This window comes from Dermacentor silvarum, chromosome 1 (genome assembly GCF_013339745.2).
Source record: "Dermacentor silvarum isolate Dsil-2018 chromosome 1, BIME_Dsil_1.4, whole genome shotgun sequence".
Taxonomy (NCBI): Eukaryota; Metazoa; Arthropoda; class Arachnida; order Ixodida; family Ixodidae; genus Dermacentor; species Dermacentor silvarum.
The window spans coordinates 119,253,208-119,275,124 of NC_051154.1; the positions used below are offsets into that span (position 1 = coordinate 119,253,208).

Genomic DNA, 21,917 nt, shown 5'->3' on the forward strand with positions numbered 1-21,917 from the left:
AAAGCTCTATTATTGAGACTCTGGCTTCTGCTTTAACCAAGCGGGCAAACCATTCATCACAAATAGTACATCCTGAAACGTTCGACGACTCATCCGACATTACAGAAGGGTGGATAACTTTCTATGAACAAGCTGTGGAGAACAATGGATGGCCGTCTGATTAAGACCTTGTGATCAACATGCCACCATTCCTTAGCAGGATAGCAAGAAAGTGGCATGAGTGGCGACTTCGCAACGAGAGCCTGAACCTTGGTTTAAATGGAACAATTTCCTTCAGACTTTCAGCAAGAATCTGGTTGACCGGTGGCATGAGGCACTATTCTACCGTTTCCAGTCCAGCACGCCAATCGAGTATTTTCTGGAGAAACAGCGACTTCTTCGCCTCGCTGAACTTGGACTGTCGCTGCCATCGCTTCTTGCGCTTATCATCCACGGCTCACCTATAGATTTGCAACGACAGGTTCTAGCGCAAGGCCTGAAAACGCTCGAAGTGCTCTTGGAGCTGCTAAAGCTACAGTAAAACCTCAATAATTAGAAGGTCGCTGGACGAAAATTCTTTTAATTAAGTGGATTTTCGAATTAACCGAAATGAATAAAAAAAGTAAACAAGCAAGAACTTGCTGCAAAAAGAAATCGCCTTTATTTTCCATGTCCGAGAAAGATTACTCGAAGTAATCGCTGATGCGGGATTACTTGGCACGGTAGTTCGCCGCCCCAAGTGCCATGCTCTAGAGCTGCCTCACAACACATATCATATAAATATCACCCGCACTGCAACCAACAAAGTTGCGGACGATGTTCACGGAAACGATAACTGCCGCTAAAGCGGGCGTGCAGGTGCTTGACTTCAAAAATGCACCGTCAGGGTTCCCATTGAGTTCCCATGCATTTTCGCACTAAATTTTTCGGACGAATTGAGACCCCAAAGTGCAATTTTCCTGACTAAATCGCTCGTTCCGAGCCACGCTACCGAATCTTGGAGGACGCAATGTTGGATTTTGCACTGGCTTGGATTCCAGTGGCTCGCTCTATAGCCTCCAAGATTGGGAGGCACGCGCTATCAATAAAGAGCTTGCGTCATCCTACAGTCTCGGAGGCCATGCCCGCTCTTCCTTGGCTGACAAAACGCTCCAGAATACTGCACTTTTTCTTTTTTCTTTCTAGTATATGCGGTCAGCACTATCGTCATAACCATTTATTGTGGCATGTTTTTTATATTGCGACAGCAATTACATGGACACTTCAAGCGGATTTCTGCCGTCGCCGTCGCGAGGTTCCGTATAAAGTCCAAGGGCAATAAAATCGTCGCCGCGCGCCGTATGTGCGAGTGAAAGCGCGCTTTCACGGAGAGCGAACGCATGGCGGAGCGCACACACAACTTCCTCCGTCGCGCCAAAGGCCGTGGGGGTATGGGAGGGAGGGGGGTCGGCGCTGAGCTGCGGCACCAAATGCGTGGCTTGCCGAGTAAAAGGCGCTCCCTCCCTCCCGCGATGCCTTCGCGCTTTCCTCCTTTTGTGCGGGAGATTGAGTCGCCAGTTCCCCTTGCGCCCGGTCGCAAGATACGCGTTGAGTGCCGCAGCTAAACGTCGCCTCCCCTCCCTCCCTCACACCCCCCCACGGCCCTCCGCACGACGAGAGTCGTCGCGTTTGCTCTCCGCCGTAAGTTCGCTCTCCATGAAAGCATGCGTCCCTTGCATGCTTTTACTCGCACATACAGCATACAGCATTTTTTTTTTCCAGAAGTGGGAGCATGGGCGTGCGCGTGAGGACCAGCGGTGAAAAGCGAAACAAAAAGGAGGAGAATGGCGGGAGACTTTGGAGGAAGGAGGGCGTGTGTTTTCATCACTATAGCAGCGTTCAATCAGGGTGCGCGGAGTGCGGGGTGGTGCGATCCTTTCGCCAAGGATCGGAAGAGAATTCGTACAGCAAAGCACCCGGACCTGGAGGCAGCGTTACTCGCATGGATTAAGGAAAAACGGAGCCAGGATATCCCATTGAGTGGCCCCATCATTGTAGCGAAGGCGGCTGATTTCGCGCTACGTCTGAACGTCTCAGACTTCGCCGCTTCGGACGGGTGGTTTCACAGCTTCAGGGACAGACACGACCTCGTTTTCCGCAGTGTGTGCGGCGAAGCCAAAGCCGTAGACGCGGAAACCTGCACCGTGTGGCGGAATGGTGCGCTACTAGACCACCTGAACAGGTACGCACCATCCGATATTTTTAATGCCGACGAGACCGCCTTGTTTTTTAAACTCTTGCCGGACAAAACGATCACCTACAAGGGGGACGTGTGCGCAGGCGGCAAACGTTGCAAAGAGCGGGTGACGGTGTTGCTCGGGGCCAATATGACTGGAACCGAGAAGCTCCCCCTATTTGCGATAGGGAAGTCGCAAAAGCCTCGATGTTTTAAGAACATCCGCACGCTGCAGGCCGACTATGCAGCAAATAAGAAGGCCTGGATGACGGGCGAGCTTTTCAAGCAGTGGCTGAGGAAACTCGACCGAAAATTTGAGCTCGGCAAGAGGTAGATTCTCCTCCTCGTCGACAACTGCTCGGCGCACAAGGTGGAAGTCGAGTTGAGAGCCATTGAGCTGGTTTTTCTTCCGGCTAACACCACTGCGGCTCTTCAGCCTATGGATCAGGGCGTTATAAAAGTTTTGAAAAGCTTTTATAGACGCCACGTTCTCGAGAAGTTGCTCCTGTGCTCCGATAATGAGAAGAGCTACACCGTCACTTTGCTCACAGCCCTGCACATGCTTGTGCGTGCCTGGAATCAGGTAACCACAGAAACAATTGCGAATTGTTTCCGGCACTGTGGTTTTGGAGCCCTTAACGCAGACGCAAATGAAGTTGAAGAGGACGTCCGCGCTCCGGTTCATGTACGGGAGGTGCTCGGCGATGTGGACTTCGGCGACTACGTGAATGTCGACAGCTGCGCGGCGGTGTGCGGTGCCGTGACCGATGATGAAATCGTCGCCCAAGTCGTCGGCGAAGACGAAAACCCAGTCGTGGACGATGACGACGTGAATGATGAATGAAGATAATGATGATGATGTTGGTGAAACACCGGTACGACCTTCGTTGGCACAGGTGATGGACGGACTAAATCACGCCCGGCTTTTCTTCAGTTTCAAAGAAGGCGAAGACGATGCTTTCCGGCTCATTCGAGCTCTGGATGATAAAGCGGCAGCAATCGCTTTCAGAGGCAAAAAGCAGAAAACCATTACGGACTTTTTTTGCAAATAAATGTACCTAGAGGTGCTCTACCTTTTTTTTTGTCATCAGATGTGGCTTTCTTTAATCACTTTCGTTAGTTCGAATTTCAGTTAATTCGAACTCGTTAAGTGTCCCCGTGAAATTCGAATTAACGAGCTTTTACTGTCTCGGTTAATTGGGAATCCTGGATAATTAGTATTATATGTACGGTCCCGAATTTTTACATGTATATTTAAACGGATAATTGGTGCAGCCTGTCTGCCGCTTCCCGGTTAATTTGCATACTTGGCAGCAGCTTCCGAGCTATGCAATAGGAGTTACCAATCTCAGAGGCTTCAACTAAATTAGAATCCACACAGTTTTGTTTAAGAACGGATCTCGAAGGCCATGCTTTTCCAGCTTTGTGCCCGAAAGACGTCGTAGACACCATGTTTGAGCAATTGACATTGCATGCGCCAGGCAGAGATGTGTGCTGTTGTGAGCATCATCGTCATCATCTTTACATCAGCCAGTGGTGTACGTTTTGTAGGCCTTGTTGGCCTTGTTAGTTGGATCTCAGTTGGCGAACGTTGTGCAAATGCTGTGTTTGTCTGCACCTGCGCATTTTTCATTGTGAATTGTTTGACTGTGGTGTGCTTAGAAGTTGCCGAAGTACAAGAGTTCGTCGTTGCAAGAAAAGGTTTGTTTGAGTGAAGAGGCCAGCAAGTCAACGGCATCAGAAATTTCTCTCGCTGAAAAGAACCACGTGCCCTTGTCAACGCTGTGGAACATCATCAAGAACAAGCAGAAAATACTCGAAGCGTACAGGAAGACGTACTCAGCAAGTAGACTAGTACGCACTCTTACATACGCTGATGTCGAAGCTGCCTTGATTGCTTGGCTGCAGAAAGCGAACGCAGCCCACCTTCCCGTCAACTGGACAATATCATGGGAGAAAGCTAACCAGCTGGCTCTGCAACTTGGCCATACAGAGTTTAAATGCAGCAATGGGTGGTTCCGTCGCTTCAAGTATCGCAACAATTTAACGTTCGTTAGTGTTTGTGGTGAGAGTGGCAGTGGTGAGTGTTGTCGACGGCTGCAAGCAGCATACCTTGACTCCACTACTTGCCAAGTACAACGCAGCAGATGTGTAAAATCTTGATGAGGCTGCTCTTCTGCAAAATGCTGCCTACGAAGACGTTCACTGTGAAGGAGGCAGACATTAAGGAGCGGAAACAGAACAAAGACAGATTCACTGTTCGGTGCAAACATGTGCAGTGAGCACAAACTGAAGCTGCTTGTTGTTGGCAAGACGGAGAAGCCTCATTGTTTAAAAATGCATGACTGCCACCCAAGGACGAGCTAATTTACAAGAACAATAAGAAAGCTTGGATGACAGTGGCAATTTTTGAAGAATACGTACGTGCGGCACCATGACCACAAGTTTGCGGCCACGGGGCATAATGTTCTGTTCGTCATTGATAATTGTCCAGCGCACGGCGACATTCAGAACCTGCAGGCAATTAAGCTGGTATTTCTGCCTGCTAACACGACGTCACTATAGCAGCCGATGGATCAAGGTGTTGTACTTCACACGAGGAAAACATATCGATACAAGGTGTTGAAGTGAATGCTCCTTTGCTACGATAACGACAATGAGTATGCCATTGACCTCCTTGGTGCAATATGCATCGCTGTACATGCATACAGGCAAGTGGAGGCCACAATAATTCGACGGGGTTTTGAGCACGCCGGATTTGTGAATGAAGTAGCCACCACCGCTGACTGTGCTGTCACCTGTCCGTTTGATGAGGAAGGGGAGAGACTTTGCGCTCAATATGAGGCCTTGCACGCCGAGGATGGGGAGTGCTGTCCAATCGGCTTCTCCCGATTACTCGAATATAGACAGCACAGTTCCTACATGCTACACTGACCTCGACAGAGAGATTGCTGCAAGAACAACTGACTCGGCCACCAACGTTGAACACAGTGATGACGAACCCGCCCGAGCGCCCCCTTTGGCAGAAGTGATCAATGCACTGAATGTTGTTGCACCAGGTTGACCGGCTTGAAAACATGACTTTTAGTGGAGCAAATCACCGAAAGCGTCAGTCTTGCATCGAGCAATTCTTTCAAGTAGGGGGACATACGACAATAAAGGTGTGCCACCTGTGTGCCACCTCTCACAGCGACGTACTAGAGGCGTCCCTGTCTATATTTTTCGCCCTTGGTGCGGGAGCCCTTTGATTCCCGCGCCGGCCGGGGATCGGGTGTTTGTGCGTGTTGGGTGCCGCCAGGGACAGATAAACGGTTTCCGCTAACTTAAGGCAATACTGTGTTTCTTGCGTGTATAGCGCTCGGTGAAAAAAATTCCTTGTATCCACACAGGGTGGCAGCACTTGCTGGTCAACAGAGAGTTAAAATTAGTGCGTTTTTCAAACCCACAGATGGCGTAGTAAATACCAACAATTTGGGACTTGTTCGCGGCGCCGCATGTTTACGTTTTTGACCCTCCCCGAAAGGGTTACTATATTTATTCAATTATAAGGTAGTCATGACTATAAGGTAAGGGTGCAACTGGGGGGACCCAAGAAAAAAACGAGCATGCTCACCAATATAAGGCAATACAGAGTAGCTAACGGAATATTGAGACACGGCAGGGATTACGGAATACTGAATTACTAACACTACCAAAATGCAAAATGGCAACCATGAAATAGGGGGAAAGGGAACTTGAACACACAGTGTGCGGGTTATATGCGAATTTTGCCTTGAGGTGTGGCTTCAAGGCAGAGCAAATTTCTCCCTATAGTATAGCTTTCTGGCACCACGGCACACACTGCCATGAAGCCACACTTCAAGGCAAAATTCGCGTATAAGGGGGGTGACTCTAGGCTAAAAATTCTGGGAAAAAACCTCGCCTTATATGCGAACACATACGGTAATAAAGAAAAACTAATCTAGACAGGAAAGCTGACCCCAGCAGCACTACACAATGCATTCATGTAAGACCCAATGTCAAATGCCAATGATAGGCATACAGTTCTTAAGTTCACTTGTTTGCTTTTTCTTTTGTTTATGGCTCGAGCACATAACAAGCACGGAATTTTCTTCGTGTTTTTCTGTACCCGTGCAAAGCATAGGTGAATGTATTCACTTATGTACATCAGATAGAATGACAGAAAATTCAGAAAAAAGGCAAGCAGACACCAACACAAGAGGAAAACAAACACCAACGCCAACATAAACGAACCACAGGCACACTTGCTTTTCACATCAGAATATCCCCATGAGAGACACTGCTGTTCTCCAGATGGTGGAGGACACATTACATTTTCTTTTCAACATTTTCTTTAGGTATGCCTGTAGCATGTTTTGCTCTTTACCAGATGCACTCACAGAGCACTGATCAGCAATAATTGACGGGCTTAGAGGCCCTTAAAGGTTCCACAGAGTTCCTGGGCTTATTGCAGCATCTCTTGAGCACTTTGAAAACCATAGTTGTGATTTCTTTGTATTACTTGATGCAGATGTTTCAGCCAATCAGAGCATTTTATAGAAAGAACACAACAGTAGCTTCATGCACACAATTGTCAATGGTAGCATTTGCCCGGCTGTAAATACATTTTGACTATGGAACCCACATTGCACCAATGCTTGTTTCACAATCACCATGCAAGGTTAGTGCTTGCTGTATTATGAACTGAACTTTTCATGCACTTAAAGGCAAAGTAGTTTATAAAAATGTACGGCATTTTTTTTCATCATATGAAGATATGAAGTTTCACTTGTGAAAACTTATTTTTCTCGGACTTTCTTCTACCCAAGAAACTATTGGCACAAGATTGAGTTTCAACCATAATGAAGATCGAACTACTATCAATCCTATTTGGTCATATGTTATGACATGTTTTCAGGATGAGGTCATTTCCACATGTAAAAAGCAACCAAGTATATGATCTTTTACCGGCTCCGTGGTGCAGGTTGCTCATCTCTTCCATAGCCCATCGGGGGCTCATCTCTCCCGTGATGGCCACCGTACTCATCCCTGCCACTCCAGTAGCCATCCCGGCCGTAGCGTCCATTTCCTTCTGGGCGAGGGTAGGGCCTATGTGGATCATCACGGCCATATCCACGTTCATCTCTACCACCATACCTACCAAATAAAAAAATTTTAAAAACTGCAGTTAGCAACACCATTTTAAATAAAATGCTTGTGTTTGACAAAGTAAAGCACAGGAAATGAGTGCTTAGGGGTCACAAAGTTTAAAGAATAGCCTTGGATTCTAAGAAAATGTCCTACATCCTAACAGTGATCTTGTCAAGTCAGCCATTATCCCAGAGTTTGGTCAAACAAAATTCCTTGCTAAAGGTGGAAGGTTGAACGATGTCGCGTTCATGTGGTTGCTCCATGCCGCAACACGACAGCGCGACAGGGTGTGCCTGTCGGGTCGCTTGTCGCTGTCGCTTGAATATCGCGTGCATGCGGTTGGGCCTTAAAGGAGAGCACCTCCTCTCCAATACAAGTACAGAGCATGGTGCACACTTTAAGTTTCCCAAGGACAGCCCTTTTTCTGCAATATTTTGTCTGCAATCCTATATGACTTAGCAATCTCACTGGAGTCTTCCCCCCCAAACTGCAAACACTGATCATAGTGGGCATAGTGGGATTCTACATCATATGGGGAAAACAAGGGGAATGCGAGAGATGGCGATTCAAGGCGATGAGTAACACGAGAACAAGGTGAGAGCAGGAGCCAACGTTTCGACAAGTGGCCTTGAAGAAGACAAGTCCACTTGTCGAAACATTGGCTCCTGCTCTCACCTTGTTCTCGTGTTACTCATCGTCCACATCATATGGTCATTCTATTTGCTGGCTAATAAGCCCTTTTCATAGGATGCAACACTTGGAGCTTGTTTCCACCATGTCAGTGAGTACAGATTGCAAAGTGAGAACAGCGAGAAATAGGGTTCAATTTAAGTATATTCAGCTTAAACTGAAGGACACTTAAAAGTGTTCCAAATCATTTTCCAAAGTGTGGTTTTAAGGAAAAGGTCAGTATTCAACTTTAGCACAAAATAATAAACAAGGATTAATTGCAGGCGTCATGAGGGAGGTAGGTTAACAAAGAAGCCCGAGAACAAGTTAAGGACCGCACAAAGCGATGGAACGAAAAATGTTAGGCCTAATGTTAAGAGACAGGAAGAGAGCGGTGTGGATCAGAGAGAAAACGGGGATATCCGATATTCTAATTGACATTATGAGAAAAAAAAGTTGGAGCTGGGCAGGCCATGAAATGTGTAGGATGGATAACCAGTGAACCATTAGAGTTGCAGAATGGATACCAAGAGAAGGGAAGCGCAGTCGAGGACGGCAGAAAATTAAGTGGGGTGATGAAGTTAGAAAATTTGCAGGCGCAATTTGGAATCAGCTAGCGTAACAAAGGGATAATTGGAGATCGCAGGGAGAGGCCTTCGTCCTGCAGTGGACATATAGGCTGATGATGATAAATAAAGAAGGAAAATTATTCAGGATTTTCATAGAGTTAGCATTAAACAATGCTTGCACTACAAATCTGGCAAAGGATTTGCACTCATTTATGCAAGTTTGCAGGCATAAGATGGTGTGTCAGCTGGCACAAGACGGGGTAATTGGAGATCACTGGAAGAGATCTTCGTTCTACAGTGGACATAAATGGGCTGATATTGTCAGTAAAGCAGAAAGCATTTGCATTCATTACAATTAAAATTTAATATTCAATTCTGCCATCACACCTTGTAATTAAATACCTTTGTATATAGCAATTGCTAAATGTCTAATAAGGCCCCTAAGGATACTACTTACAGTATACACACACCAACAAATAATTTGGACTCGAAGAGGACCACCAAAAAGTCCAAATAATTGGGAGTCTGAAATACTGTATTCACACGAACATAAGTGACTAATTCCACAAGTGGCCAAAAAAGGTGTGCCACATTCTCGGGTCGTAACTTCTGGGGATACCTTCAATTTCACGTGACTAGCACAAGCCACATCGGCGTCTATGAGCTACGGCATTCTTGGCACAGTGCCATGCACACTATCATTCACATGACCAGCGCTAGACCCAATGGCGTCTATGAGCGACAGCATTCCTGGCCTGGTGGCAGGCACGCTATGTTATCACAGTGCGGAGATGCAGCCACTTGTTGATGCGTCCACTGCTAGTCACTCGAAATATAGTGACAAAGAACGTATCTTCAAAAGAGATTGCCTAAGAATATGGCATAAGTTTGTCAACACTTGCCTTTAACCTAGATGGACACGATTTTGTAGCAATGCCTTTTAGTAGAGGTGTGCGAATGATAAAAAATACTCAAACATCGAATAGCTTTATTTTAATATTCGTGCAGCATACCACATACTGCCTGTTACCTGAAACATTTCAGGAGAGAACAATGGCCAATCCATTACTAAAACATGCTCGAGTGAAATCCAGGAATTGTATACAGATCTCGCAGGCGATGGGCGCTCGTTCTGTGATGAGCATTACCGCGATGCATGTGCACATCACGATATGCTAAAAGGCGCTATTCTAAATGAGTATGGATGTATAATTACACATGCTTCCTGGGAGTTGATCATAACCATTTTTTTCATGCCATCGAAGGTGCCCTCTCCTTTCTGCCAGTAGTATACCTCGCATTATACTGGTGGTTGCGATATATTCTTGCAAATGCGGTACCTTGACAAATGTGAGTCGGTCAGATGTCTCACATTCAGTAAAAACAAAACAGGTAACAAGCTGTGCTGCAGAAGTCCTCCTTGCATGTGGCACAAGACATAGGAAAAAGAACAGACAATGTTCTTGCACTTCTTTTCCAAGCAACTGTCATAGCAAACAGTATAGCGCCACTTCGTTTTGGTTGAACGTGAGTGCAGCTTTTAATTTGCTAATTGTTACTTTTGCTTCGCCACCCCCAATACTGAGCTTATTGCTTGAAAGAAAATGCAGTGAGCGATGGCTGGCACAAGGCACACGTTGGTGACAAAAGACAGCCAGTACGAATTACTCAATTTTCCAAGTTAACACGAGTCAAATACGCAATCTTGTAGTATTGTGGAAATTATGAAGTGTCATATTTTCCCACATTCCTACATGTGCCAAGGAAGCGAGGAGCGCAGACACCCTCATCTGACATTTATTTTCGTGTCTTTAGTATGACTAGTACAATAGCCCCCCTCCCCTCCAAAGAAAAAAAAAATCTTCCTGAATTTGTTTTCCGCACCAGCTTATTTTACAAATATCTGTTTAGCCTATGACTACGACTACTTTTTTTTATGTGAAGACACTGCTTTTTATAACATACTTTGAAATTTTAAAGCAATTTAACAGCTAAAACAACTATCACAAATGGCACAAGAAGCACCTCACAGGTTGTGGCACCCAAAATTGGCTCTATTTTTTCCAGGCGGATGAAAAGTCAAGAACTTCTGTGAAGATAGCGCAATGTTCACGAAAATTGTATTCTAATGCACACTAAAAAATAAAAAGCACTCTGACACATGAGCACACGCATTGCAGATGGAGCTTTTATTATTTTCATTTCTTCACTGAGAAGAAGTTAGGACAGCTTGACCCAATTCATCAGAGCAGGTTTTGAAAAGCAGGAAAAAAAAAAAAAAAGCATGGAATAGCAACGCAAGCCGGTGCGCATATGCATCACCAAGCTGTCACTGCTTCACCATACAGTGTGCCGTAGAATCGCATACGTGTTCATTTTCTGTACTATTCATTGAGTTTCTCCATTTCCGGCTCTGGCACTGAGATGCCGTGCTAGTGGGCTTAGCCAGATGCTTGCAGTATTTCTCATGCTATTGTGCTGTGCTTGCTGCCGGAGCATGTGTTAGCAATGAAGTCCTCAACTTACATACACAAAAGCAGTCCGAGAATTAAGCAGTGCACAGAATGTGAGTGAGAGAAAACACCTGCAATTCCCTATCACGCGAAAACTTGACATGTGCTGCATCCGAACAAAAATAAGCACACGAAAAAGAGTCCCGACATTCATCTTGCCAATCACATTTGCCCTCCTTTTCACAGGACATAAATGTGCGACCAGACACACAATCTCAGTTCGTACATGCGAGAATCCAATGCTAACAGAGAGAGCTCTCGTTATTTGCGTGCATGGAGCTTTATTATCAGCTTCGATGCACAGCACTACTATACAAGCTTCCCTTTTTCAAATCCGACACAATTTCTTTCAGACGCAACAAATCAGAGGCATTGTATTCAATGCAAGGCAGATTTGAAGGTTTGATGTGAAAATTAGAGTGTAAACTCAGGTTCGAAGTACACATCACCGCAGATAAAGGCTTGGTGCAGATTTTGTTTTCAAAACCGTATGCCACTTGAATGCAGTCAGCTAAAACTAGCTCACTTGGCTTTGTTGATTCGTGACAGCACAGTGAAGTTCACAGGTCATTATTCGCGTGATGACGAAGGCAATTGTTGCATTTTAAAGTCCTCCATAGCTGCATGGCGACAATTGGTAAGCCTCAAAACATACAGCTGCCCTCGCAACTGTGCCTTAGACAAGATGGAAGATGTGAGCAGCGTTGCCCAGATGAGTATGCATTTTTAATATCCCCTATTACTTTACTCCCACAGCCAGATATTTAGTACAAGGTTTGGCTCCCACGAGCAGCTAGTTGTCTAAAATTTTGTACACATTCACTTCACTTTTTGTTATTTCTATATTTCAATTAAAAGAACAGTTAATTTCCCCTATGCATTCCTTGGCTTTATTCTCTGTTAGCTTCACTTGGGTTAACTAATAAAAAAAATTATATATACAGTAAAACCTCGATAATTCGAAGGTCGCCGGACCGCGAAAATTCTTCGAATTATGCGGATTTTCGAATTAACCGAAATGAATAAAAAAAAAAGAAAACAAGCAAGAACTTGCCGCAAAAAGAAATCACCTTTATTTTCCATGTCCGAGAAAAATTAGTCAAAGTAATCACCGATGCGGGATTACTTGGCGCGCTGGTTCGCCGCCCCTAGTGCCATGCTCTCCAGCTGGCTCAAAAAACGTAGCATACAAATATCACCCGCACTGCACTCAACAAAGTTGCGGACGATGTTCACGGAATCGATAACTGCCGCGAAAGCGGGCGTGGTGGTGCTTGACTCCAAAAATTTGGACTTGCTGAATATTCCGGACTTCAAAAATGCACCATCAGGGTTCCCATTGAGTTCATGCATTTTCGCACCCAATTTTTCGGACGAATTGAGACCCCAAAGTTCGATTTTGCGGACTAAATCGCTCTTTCCTAGCCGCGCTACCCAATCTTGGAAGCCGCCATGTTAGATTTTGCACTGGCTTGAATTCCAGTGACTCGCTGTATAGCCTTCAAGATTAGAACGCGCGCTATCAAGAGAGAGCTCGCGCAATCCTCCAGTCTCGGAGGCCATGCCATCGTTGTAACCATTTATTGTGGGATTTTTTTTTTTTTTTTTTATTGCGACAGCAATTATATGGACACTTCAAGCGGATTTTCGCCGTCGGCGTCGCCGCCCTGAGGATCTATACAAAGTCCAAGGGCGATAAAATCATCGCCGCGCGCCCGCCGTATGTGCGAGTGACAGCGCGCGGGGGACGCGCGCTTTCATGGAGAGCGAACGCACGGCGGAGGCGACTTCCACCCTCGTGTGAAAGGCCGTGAGGGTGGGGGGGGGGGGGGGGGGGGGGGCGACTTCTACTCTTCTAACAACTGCGTACTTAGCGCCGGAGCGGTTTCTCGCGCGCAGCGTATCTTGAAAGCGATCTCCAGACGTCTCTGACCTTTCGTATGGGCTGTGCTCTCGCCGCTCGCAGCGATAGACCGCACGAACCTTCGCTCGCTGTGGGCTGCGGCGGCCGCGCTCGCTCGTGCGCGCTGACACCACGCGTGTTATTTCGGTGAGTTTTTTTGTTTTTTTTTCTCTCAAGTTTCGGTTGCTATTTTGAACGTGGCGTGTACACCGAGCAGGTGTTTTGGAGACCCATGTCTCAGTGATCGGCGCTACCTCCTGTACCTTCGCGAGAGCTAAGCGGTGCGAAGCTCGTTTCTTTTATCTCCATGGCGAACTCCGTTGGCGGAGATCGCCAACGCGGTGGCGTTCGTGTCGACTGTACACAAGACGACGTCATTGCTGCGCAAATCCAAGCAAGTCGATCCTCTCCAAGCGTAGTATGAGGCAGGGCATTATTAAAGATTTTTTTTAAAGCCGCACTAATGACTTTTTTTTCGGCCGAACGAGTTTTCCGGACTATTTTTCAGTCCCCACGAGCTCGGAAAATCGGTTGGCGACTGTACGGAGCGCCCTAACCTAACCGCCGCACGTTGCTACTAGCCGGAAACTTCGAATTATCCGAATAGAGCCGCGCGGGCCATTCAAATTATCCGGTAGAATTTGCATTGAGAATGACGGGACCGCTCAGATTCTTCGAATTAACCAAAATTTCGAATTAACCGAGTTCGAATTATCGAGGTTTTACTGTACATCAATTCCCTCAGTTCCCTTTACAATTTGCACTTTTATTTAAATGGTCCCTGAAACGGTTCGAACAAATTTTGTAGACGCGTAGGGTGCAGCTACAGTAGAACATTCGCGTCACAATTTAAGTGAAGCATCTCATATTAAGAGAGCTACGGACGATTACAAGTTACCCTCCTCCCTAGCCATGCATTTCCTCCTCAACTCGCTCGCCGAGTGATCGGGGCCAAGCTCCACCTGCGCTGGCCCTACGTCAAGTTGTGACGTACGTTGTCGTCTATTTCCGGTTGTCTTGGAGCCAGCGCGCGAAGGCTCGCCAACCTCTCCGCTAGCCACCCGGCCGTCGATCCCCAGCGAGAGCGATCAAGCAGCGATCGTTGCGACGTTCTGTCGCAGCGCCTAGCGTGTCCAGTATTTCGGTAACCACAGGCGAGCTGGGTGTTTTGACGGATAGCCAGAGGCGTAAACTAAAGCCTCTCCATACCGCTGTGATGAAGAAGCTTCGTAGACGTACGTGAGTGGCCTGATCTGCATGCGCGGTCCAGTGGTGCAGAGCTTAACCAGCCAAAAACAGAGCTAATATTCCTGTAAACAAGTGTAAAACATTTTAAACATGACAACATGTTCAAGATTATGCACCTGCCAAAAATTTGAGCCAGCAGCAAAGTAGAAAAAAGAACTTGGTTACTGCTATATTAGCTGTGTGTTTGGTTGAGATTTGTGCCGCCAGATGGCTGCACCGTGCAAGCAGTTCATGTTTGAACCTCCGTTCATCACGTGAAACGTGGTAAAGCGGCCAGTACACTTGGGCTTGCGTTTACTTGAATACCGGACACGCTAAACTCTATTGTGGCAAACCTTCGACGTGAAGCGATAGGCTACAAACGCGTAGATGCTGGTGCCGTTTGGATTGGTTTGGATACCGTAAGTCCGATGCGCTGCAGCTCGTCTGCTGCCTTGCAGCGGGGGCACGATGTCGCAGCTTGGCATGTCGCCGATCGCTACGTTTGTAGCCCACAACGCAACAAGGGCGAACCGTTGTGTTTGCGAAAAGAAAGAACAAGACCAACACTGACCACGCAGCTCTCGTCAACACGGAGCACGTTGTAACACAAGCAGACGACACTTGCTGTGGGCCGGAAGTGCTGTTTGTGAAGTGATACATGTCCTTGTGCATTCTCTTTCTGTTACTTTCTTTTTATAATACATGTTAACTAACATCTAAACAATTACGAACAACATTTGCTCACCATAATGTTGGAAAAATTATCGATGACGCGCCCTGGGCAGCCAATGGGAAAGCGGGCCCAGTAACGTATTCTGAGCAAAACACGTCATCTGGGCACAAAAATCAGCCGCTTGGCGTGCTGCAATCGGTAGCGATGTACATTTTTAAAACCTTATAATAAATTACACGCTTTACGTGGAGCACTTAGATGCGTCAATTAATGATCAGAAGGACCTACTCTAACGACTCAGTACGTTTGTACAAAATTCTCAAAATCGTTTCAGGGTCCCTTTAAGGACGACAAAGAAATGATAAAACTTGCAAAAAAATATATATATATTGTAATGAAGAAGAACGCCTGGACTTAGGCAGCAGGATTGCCAACAGCATCGCGTGCCGCAGAAGCTCAAGCTTAGAGATTGTGCTCGGTGCAACGCTCGACCCGTCATCGGTCTTAGGTCCAATAAACCTCCTTTATAATTGGTGGAGGTGCTGGGTAGCCCTCAACTCTACCATCCTGGAACTCCGCACTCGGACGCTAACTTCTACCATGCCAGACGCCGAACCACAGACGCTCCCGTCACCGCCCGTTCTCTGCGCTGGGGCTATCCGCCAGCGGAATCCTACCATCTTCAGCGGGACCGACGACAACGACATTGAAGATTGGCTTGCGTCCTACGAGCGGGTAAGCGCTCATAACAAATGGGACGACTCGACCAAGCTAACCAGCGTCGCTTTCTATCTCGCGGGCGTGGCCCATCTCTGGTTCAGGAACCATGAGGCGGATTTCCGAACGTGGTCTGCATTCAAAACAGCCTTTACAAAAGTATTTGACCGTCCCGCCGTCCGCAAACTTCGAGCTGAGCAGCGCTTGCGCACACGCGCGCAGGTAACTGGTGAAACATTCACCAGTTACATCGAAGACGTCGATTTGTACAAACGCGTCAATGCCACCATGTCGGAAGCAGACCGAATTAAGCACATGAAAGGCATTGATGATGATGCTTTCCAAATGCTCCTGGCCAAGAGCCCGAACAATGTTGCCGACGTTATTACCCTCTGTCAGAGCTACGACGAGCTACGCAAGCAGCGAGCTTTGACGAGGCCTTCTCCTGCAACCGATGCGTCTATCTCCAGTCTGGCCATTGGTTCCGACCAGGCGTCGCTGCTCATGCAGATCAAAGCCTTTGTCCGCGAAGAAGTCGCACGACAGTTGTCCCTGGTACCCTACACCCGGGTGCCTGCCAGTCCATTGCCTTCCGCTCTGCGCAACGTTATTCAAGGGGAAGTCGCTGAAGCACTGCCGGTTGCGCCCCAGCAGCAGCCGCTTGTGGCCGCTCCGCTCATGTATGCTGCGGTAGCTGCCAGGCCACGCCACGAGCCGGTACCAGCTTTTCAGCAGCCGATGCACCGTCCTCCTCGTCCCGTCTCTTGGGTCGGCGCTCCTGTTGCCAACCTGTGGCGCACGCACGACAATCGGCCTATATGCTTCGCATGCAGATGTCCCGGACACGTCGCAAGGTTCTGCCGCCGCGTGCAAACGATCGGCAATGATCTACAGGCGCCTCGTTACCCGGTCGAGTCCAATGCTGACTACACTCCATCCGACCCACCGCCAACTTGTACTCCGATTGATTGTCCTCGTTTCGACCATCGCCGCTCGCCATCCCCGCGACACCGGTCGCTTTCACCGATGCGTCGGCGGCCCGTATCTAGCGACGAGGGAAACTAGACGACGCAGTTCCTGAGGCAAAAACTGCGTCAGCATCGAAATGCCCAAGTCCTCGTTCCTTGCCTGCCAATATTATTGATGTGTTTGTCGAAGGTGTCGCTACAGTCGCTCTACTCGATACTGGTGCAGCTGTTTCTGTTATGGATGCTAAATTTTGCCGATCACTTCATAAGGTGACGACGCCTCTTTCTGGATTGTCACTTCGGACTGCATGTGCTCAAACCATCGAACCAACCGCAGCGTGTACAGCTCGCGTGAAGATTCAAGACGTTATGTACACTGTAGAGTTTGTAGTACTATCATCGTGCTCCCACGCAATAATTCTAGGATGGGATTTTCTGTCTTGCCACAACGCTGTCATCGATTGCGCTCGCGCTGAGATTGAATTCTTCCAACTCAGTGACCTCGCCTTCATAGATCCTCATTCTCCCGCTAAACTTGTAGTCAAGGAAGACACCAGTATACCACCAGGCTCATCAGCACTCGTACCAATCTCATGTGGTGCTATCTGCTTACTCGTACCAATCTCATGTGGTGCTATCTGCTTCGGAACGGTCTTCTTCACGCCGTCCGATCTCTTTGTTGCCAGAAAAGCCCTTCCTCTGCCTTTTGCTACTCTTGACCTCGCCGCCGGTTTCAGCACAATGCCCGTTTACAACCTACTTCCATCCGCGCTCACATTGCTTCGTCACGAATGTCTTGGCCACGTCGAGACCGTCGATTCCATGCAGATTGTCGCCGTTCCCGACGAGGCGTCCTCTATGACTGTTCTTGACCTGAGCGCCCTTTCTGCTACTGACACAACATCTACGGATGTCTTCACCCCATTCATCGACGAGGCTCTCACACCTTCGCAGCGATCCCAGTTTCTTGCCCTTCTGCAGCATTTCCGAAGTTCTTTCGACTTCGCCCAAGAATTATTAGGCCGCACATCAACAGTCGAGCACCACATCGACACCAGCTCCCACTCACCGCTGCGCCAACATCCGTATCGTGTATCCGCTACGGAACGCCGCGTCATTGCAGACCAGGTCGACGACATGCTCCGTCGAGGTGTGATTCAGCCTTCACAGAGCCCGTGGGCTTCTCCCGTGGTACTTGTCACACACACACACACACAAAAAAAAGACGGTTCCATACGCTTCTGTGTAGACTTTCGGCGCTTAAACAAGATCACACTGAAAGATGTTTACCCACTAGCACGCATTGATGATGCTCTGGACTGCTTACAAGGCGCTGAGTTCTTCTCCTCCTTGGACTTGTGGTCAGGCTACTGGCAGGTCCTGATGGCGGAGGCCGATCGCCCAAAAACTGCCTTCGTTATGCCAGATATGAGTTAACCGTCATGCCTTTCGGACTTTGCAACACTCCTGCTACATTCGAAAGGATGATGGACAATGTTTTGCGCGGCCTTAAATGGAAGATTTGCCTATGTTACCTTGACGACATCGCAGTTTTCGCCCCTGATTTCACAACACACCTGCGCCGCCTTCAGCACGTCCTCAGTTCCTTGACCAACGCCGGTCTGCAGCTTAATCTGAAGAAATGTCGCTTTCCCGCACGCAAGTTGACGATCCTCGGCCACGTTGTGTCTAAGGATGGCATTCTTGCAGATCCCGAAAAATTACGGGCCGTCTCTGCGTTTCCTAAGCCCACTACAATGAAAGAACTTCGCAGTTTCATCAGCTTATGCTCTTATTTCCGACGCTTCATTCAAAACTTCGCATCTATCCTATCACCCCTCACGCAACTGCTTCGTGGTGCCAAAGACCTCTCATCATGGTCCCCTGCCTGCGACCATGCGTTCTCCACCTTGCGCCGTGTTCTCACAACGCCACCTATTCTTCGCCATTTTGGCCCTCAAGCCCCTACTGAAGTTCATACCGACGCAAGTGGTGAAGGCCTTGGTGCTGTGCTTGCACAGCATCATCCTGGCCACGCAGAATACGTTGTGGCTTATGCGAGCCGCACGCTCACCAAGGCGGAGGGCAATTACAGCGTCACGGAAAAGGAGTGCTTGGCCATCGTCTGGGCATTTGGCAAGTTTCGCCCTTGTAATTGTAATGAAGAAGAACGCCTGAACTTAGGCAGCAGGACTGCCAACAGCATCACGTGCCGCAGAAGCTCGAGCTTAGAGATTGTGCTCGGTGCAACGCTCGACCCGTCATCGGTCTTTCGTCCAATAAACCTCCTTTATAATATATTTTTACATGCAAGTGATTCTGATAATCATAAAGCAAGACCATGTGAAAAATTCTGTCGGAAAAAGTCAATTTACTAGCAAGAAAAAAAATTTTTTTACACTGTAACAAAAGTGAGCTTCACTGCCCACAAGTTAGTGTATGCTCCCAATATCACATGCAAACGATTCTGATGATCACATAAAACCAGACGATGCAAAACATGTCGGCCAGAAATGTGAAGTTTACTAAAAAAAACATTTTGTTGATTGTAATCAAGACGGGTTCACTGTACACAAGCGAGTGTATGCTCTAAACTCCTCTTCAACAGCTACTTGCACCATCTGATGTTATTTACAACAAGCACAAAATAAAGCACGCCATCCGGAAGAAGCACGGAGAAACACAGCTCAAATTGTCTTCATGCCTGCACGAAAAAAAAAAAAAAAGTGCGAGACAAGCTGGTCTAGTGGGTCTCTTTTGCAAGGTTAATGCATTGGACATCTAGCATTTAAAGTGAATAAACACTGTTCATTTCCAATTTTAATACCAAGAACAGCTGAAATATTTAATTTCTCACTTTCAATTACCGTTGCATGAAACCGCCGACTAACAGGCTACTGTCACAGATATCACAGCAAATGAGCAAATGACATCCGGTAGAATTTCAATGGTAGTGTCAGTTTAGTTTTCACAAAACTGCTGGGCATGTCAGTTGGCAAATCTGATAATTCAGTATTGTGCTATGAACTACTAATGATAATAATAAGTTAGCATCAAGGTAAATGATATACTACACAGCCAGCATATGTTACATGCTTTTTGCACGTGAGCATAATTTATGCTGCCCTCTTATTAAGATGTTCTATGCTCAGATTCTCCCAATGCTGGCCCAGGCTAGGGAATGGCCACCTAATGCTCCAGTTCATCGCCCACCGCTCTGGCTGACCGCCCACCACCCCTTTGATGGGAGATTATGCAATCAGAAGGGTCAATTTAGTTTAGGATGTATATATATATATATATATATATATATATATATATATATATATATAATTTTTTTAAATCCCAGGTGTTTCTTTATGATGCGAAAAAATAGAAAGAAGTACCAGAAGTTGTAGAATATCCCACTTTTCTACTATGGTGTAGACAAAAATGGGGTAGAAAATCTGGCTTTGGAATGTCATCGCACCACGCATCACACGGCTTTTCACTGATGCAACGCCGTCATCTTGGTATCGCCATAAAGAGGGGAGATCTAAGCTTTAAAAATATGAAGAACCGTACATACAAACTAAAAAGCAAAAGAAGCAAGCGAAAAGAGGAAGAACCAACTGGCATCGCGGTAAGTTACCGCTGCCACATGCACACAGGAAGCTCTCATATTGGTTGAAGCAATGTGAATCGCTCGCACACATTTCGCTTGCATTTTTGACAGTGGTGAGCTGTGCATTTCATTATCCTAGTGACATTTGGTGATCACGGTAGGTTACGTTGTTGGCTTCAGCTTTTTTCATTCTGTCCAAAATGCAAAGTTGTTAACTGAACCATGAAAAATGGCAGAATGACATAACTAACATGGAATGCACTGTTCAATAAATAACTTTTGATTAAGCATATTACCAAGGATGCCGATTTCCAAGACGTCTCTAAAAATTCGGTAGTGCTAAGTTTGTGTCATATGCTTTTTTTGATGTCGAGGAACATGGGAAGAACTGTTTGTCTAGGAATGCATCACGAATGCATGCCTCAATGCATTCGAGGTGGTCGGTTGTAGAACCGACTACCTCATATATATAATCAGCATTGATCCTGATTGCCTAACATGTCTGTTTGCTTGACCTCTCCGGAAACATTTAAATAATACATTCCGTATACTCCAGATTTCTCTCTTAAACACTTAAATATTCGTAGTCTCCAGTGCCATTACGATTACTTTTTTACGTCTATGTGTCCCCTTGCAACGCCCCAAAATTTTAAAAACAAAAACAAAATTTAGTCCTAAAAATATCCAGTATGTACCCATTCCACAAAAAAATCTGGACCATGAAATAATTTCAAAGTTTTGCATTCATCAGGCAAAGCAAAGGTGGCACAATGACCTGTCATCCCGACTGTAGCGATCACGTGGAGGAGGTGGTCCCCCCGGGGGTCCTCCTCGTGAGTAATCGTCCCCTCGGTATGGAGGTGCATCCCTGCCATAGCGACCTTCATCCCTTCCGAAGCGTCGATCGGACGAGTAGTCATCTCCACGACGAGGAGGAGAACGATCATATGGCTTACCAGGAGGTGGCCTGCAAATTGAATAGCGCAAAACACCTAAGGATAACATGTATTTGGTAAATCTAGAACAGTAAGCAAAACTCCTGGGATAGCAAACATGCCACTTATATCAGCATATGTGATTTGTATAAAGAAGAACTAGAACTTTCCACATCAGCTTTTCATGAAGATCTCAATTTTGGCATCATCCAGTTGTGAGAATGACCAAGTGTGTATTGGAGCAAATTTTGTAGCAGGCATAGGTCAGAAAACTCATTCATGAGTCCCCTCAGACTCGGACTGACCCGAGCCTGACTGTGAGTGAGGCCAGAAGTATAACTTTGTTGAGCTGGATTCCCAGCGAGGCTTGCTAATTAGAATTTTGGCGAATTTCAGTCTGAGTGAGCCAGGCTGAGTAGAATTTTAGAGGGTCTGAATTCGAGTGCACCTTAGAGGGGGCCTGAACCACTTTTTATAGAAGTCGAGAAATGCATTTTCCGTTAAGAGTAGTATTTCAGGAATGCTTTGCCGTAAGAAGTACTTAAATGCATTCAGAAAAAGCGGAGTTGTTGGCAATTTATGATTGCTTGTGATCCTTTTCAAGGTGCTCCCGGTCCGTCTTCAATGCCTTTATCTGCGAAGACTACATCGGACCAGGGTGGTGCCCACAATGCTTCGCTGACTGAATGTCACCGCGGCGCGCAGTTAAAATTTGATTTGGATGTTCACATAGACGCCACTACTTCCGCTTCTGGCACCTACGGCGCACCAAACTGGCCGCACTTGGATGT

General features: G+C 46.8%; 1 protein-coding gene across 6 annotated transcripts in view; it reads right to left on the reverse strand.

Annotated features, from left to right (window-relative positions):
• The window catches only part of LOC119435918 (nuclear receptor coactivator 5-like), a 206,026-nt gene that overhangs the window by 111,904 nt on the left and 72,205 nt on the right, over window positions 1–21,917 (reverse strand). For 5 of the 6 annotated variants that reach the window (XR_007465293.1, XM_049660898.1, XM_049660896.1 and 2 more), the window contains exons 6-7: window positions 20,967–21,158; window positions 7,163–7,351 (exon numbers count right to left, since the gene is read on the reverse strand). Coding sequence is in view for 5 of the 6 variants with exons in the window: in XM_049660898.1 (XP_049516855.1) it covers window positions 7,163–7,351; window positions 20,967–21,158 (381 nt within the window). In the remaining variant the exon portion in view is untranslated. The remainder of the gene's footprint in view (window positions 1–7,162; window positions 7,352–20,966; window positions 21,159–21,917) is intronic. The other variant, XM_049660897.1, reaches the window with a different exon arrangement.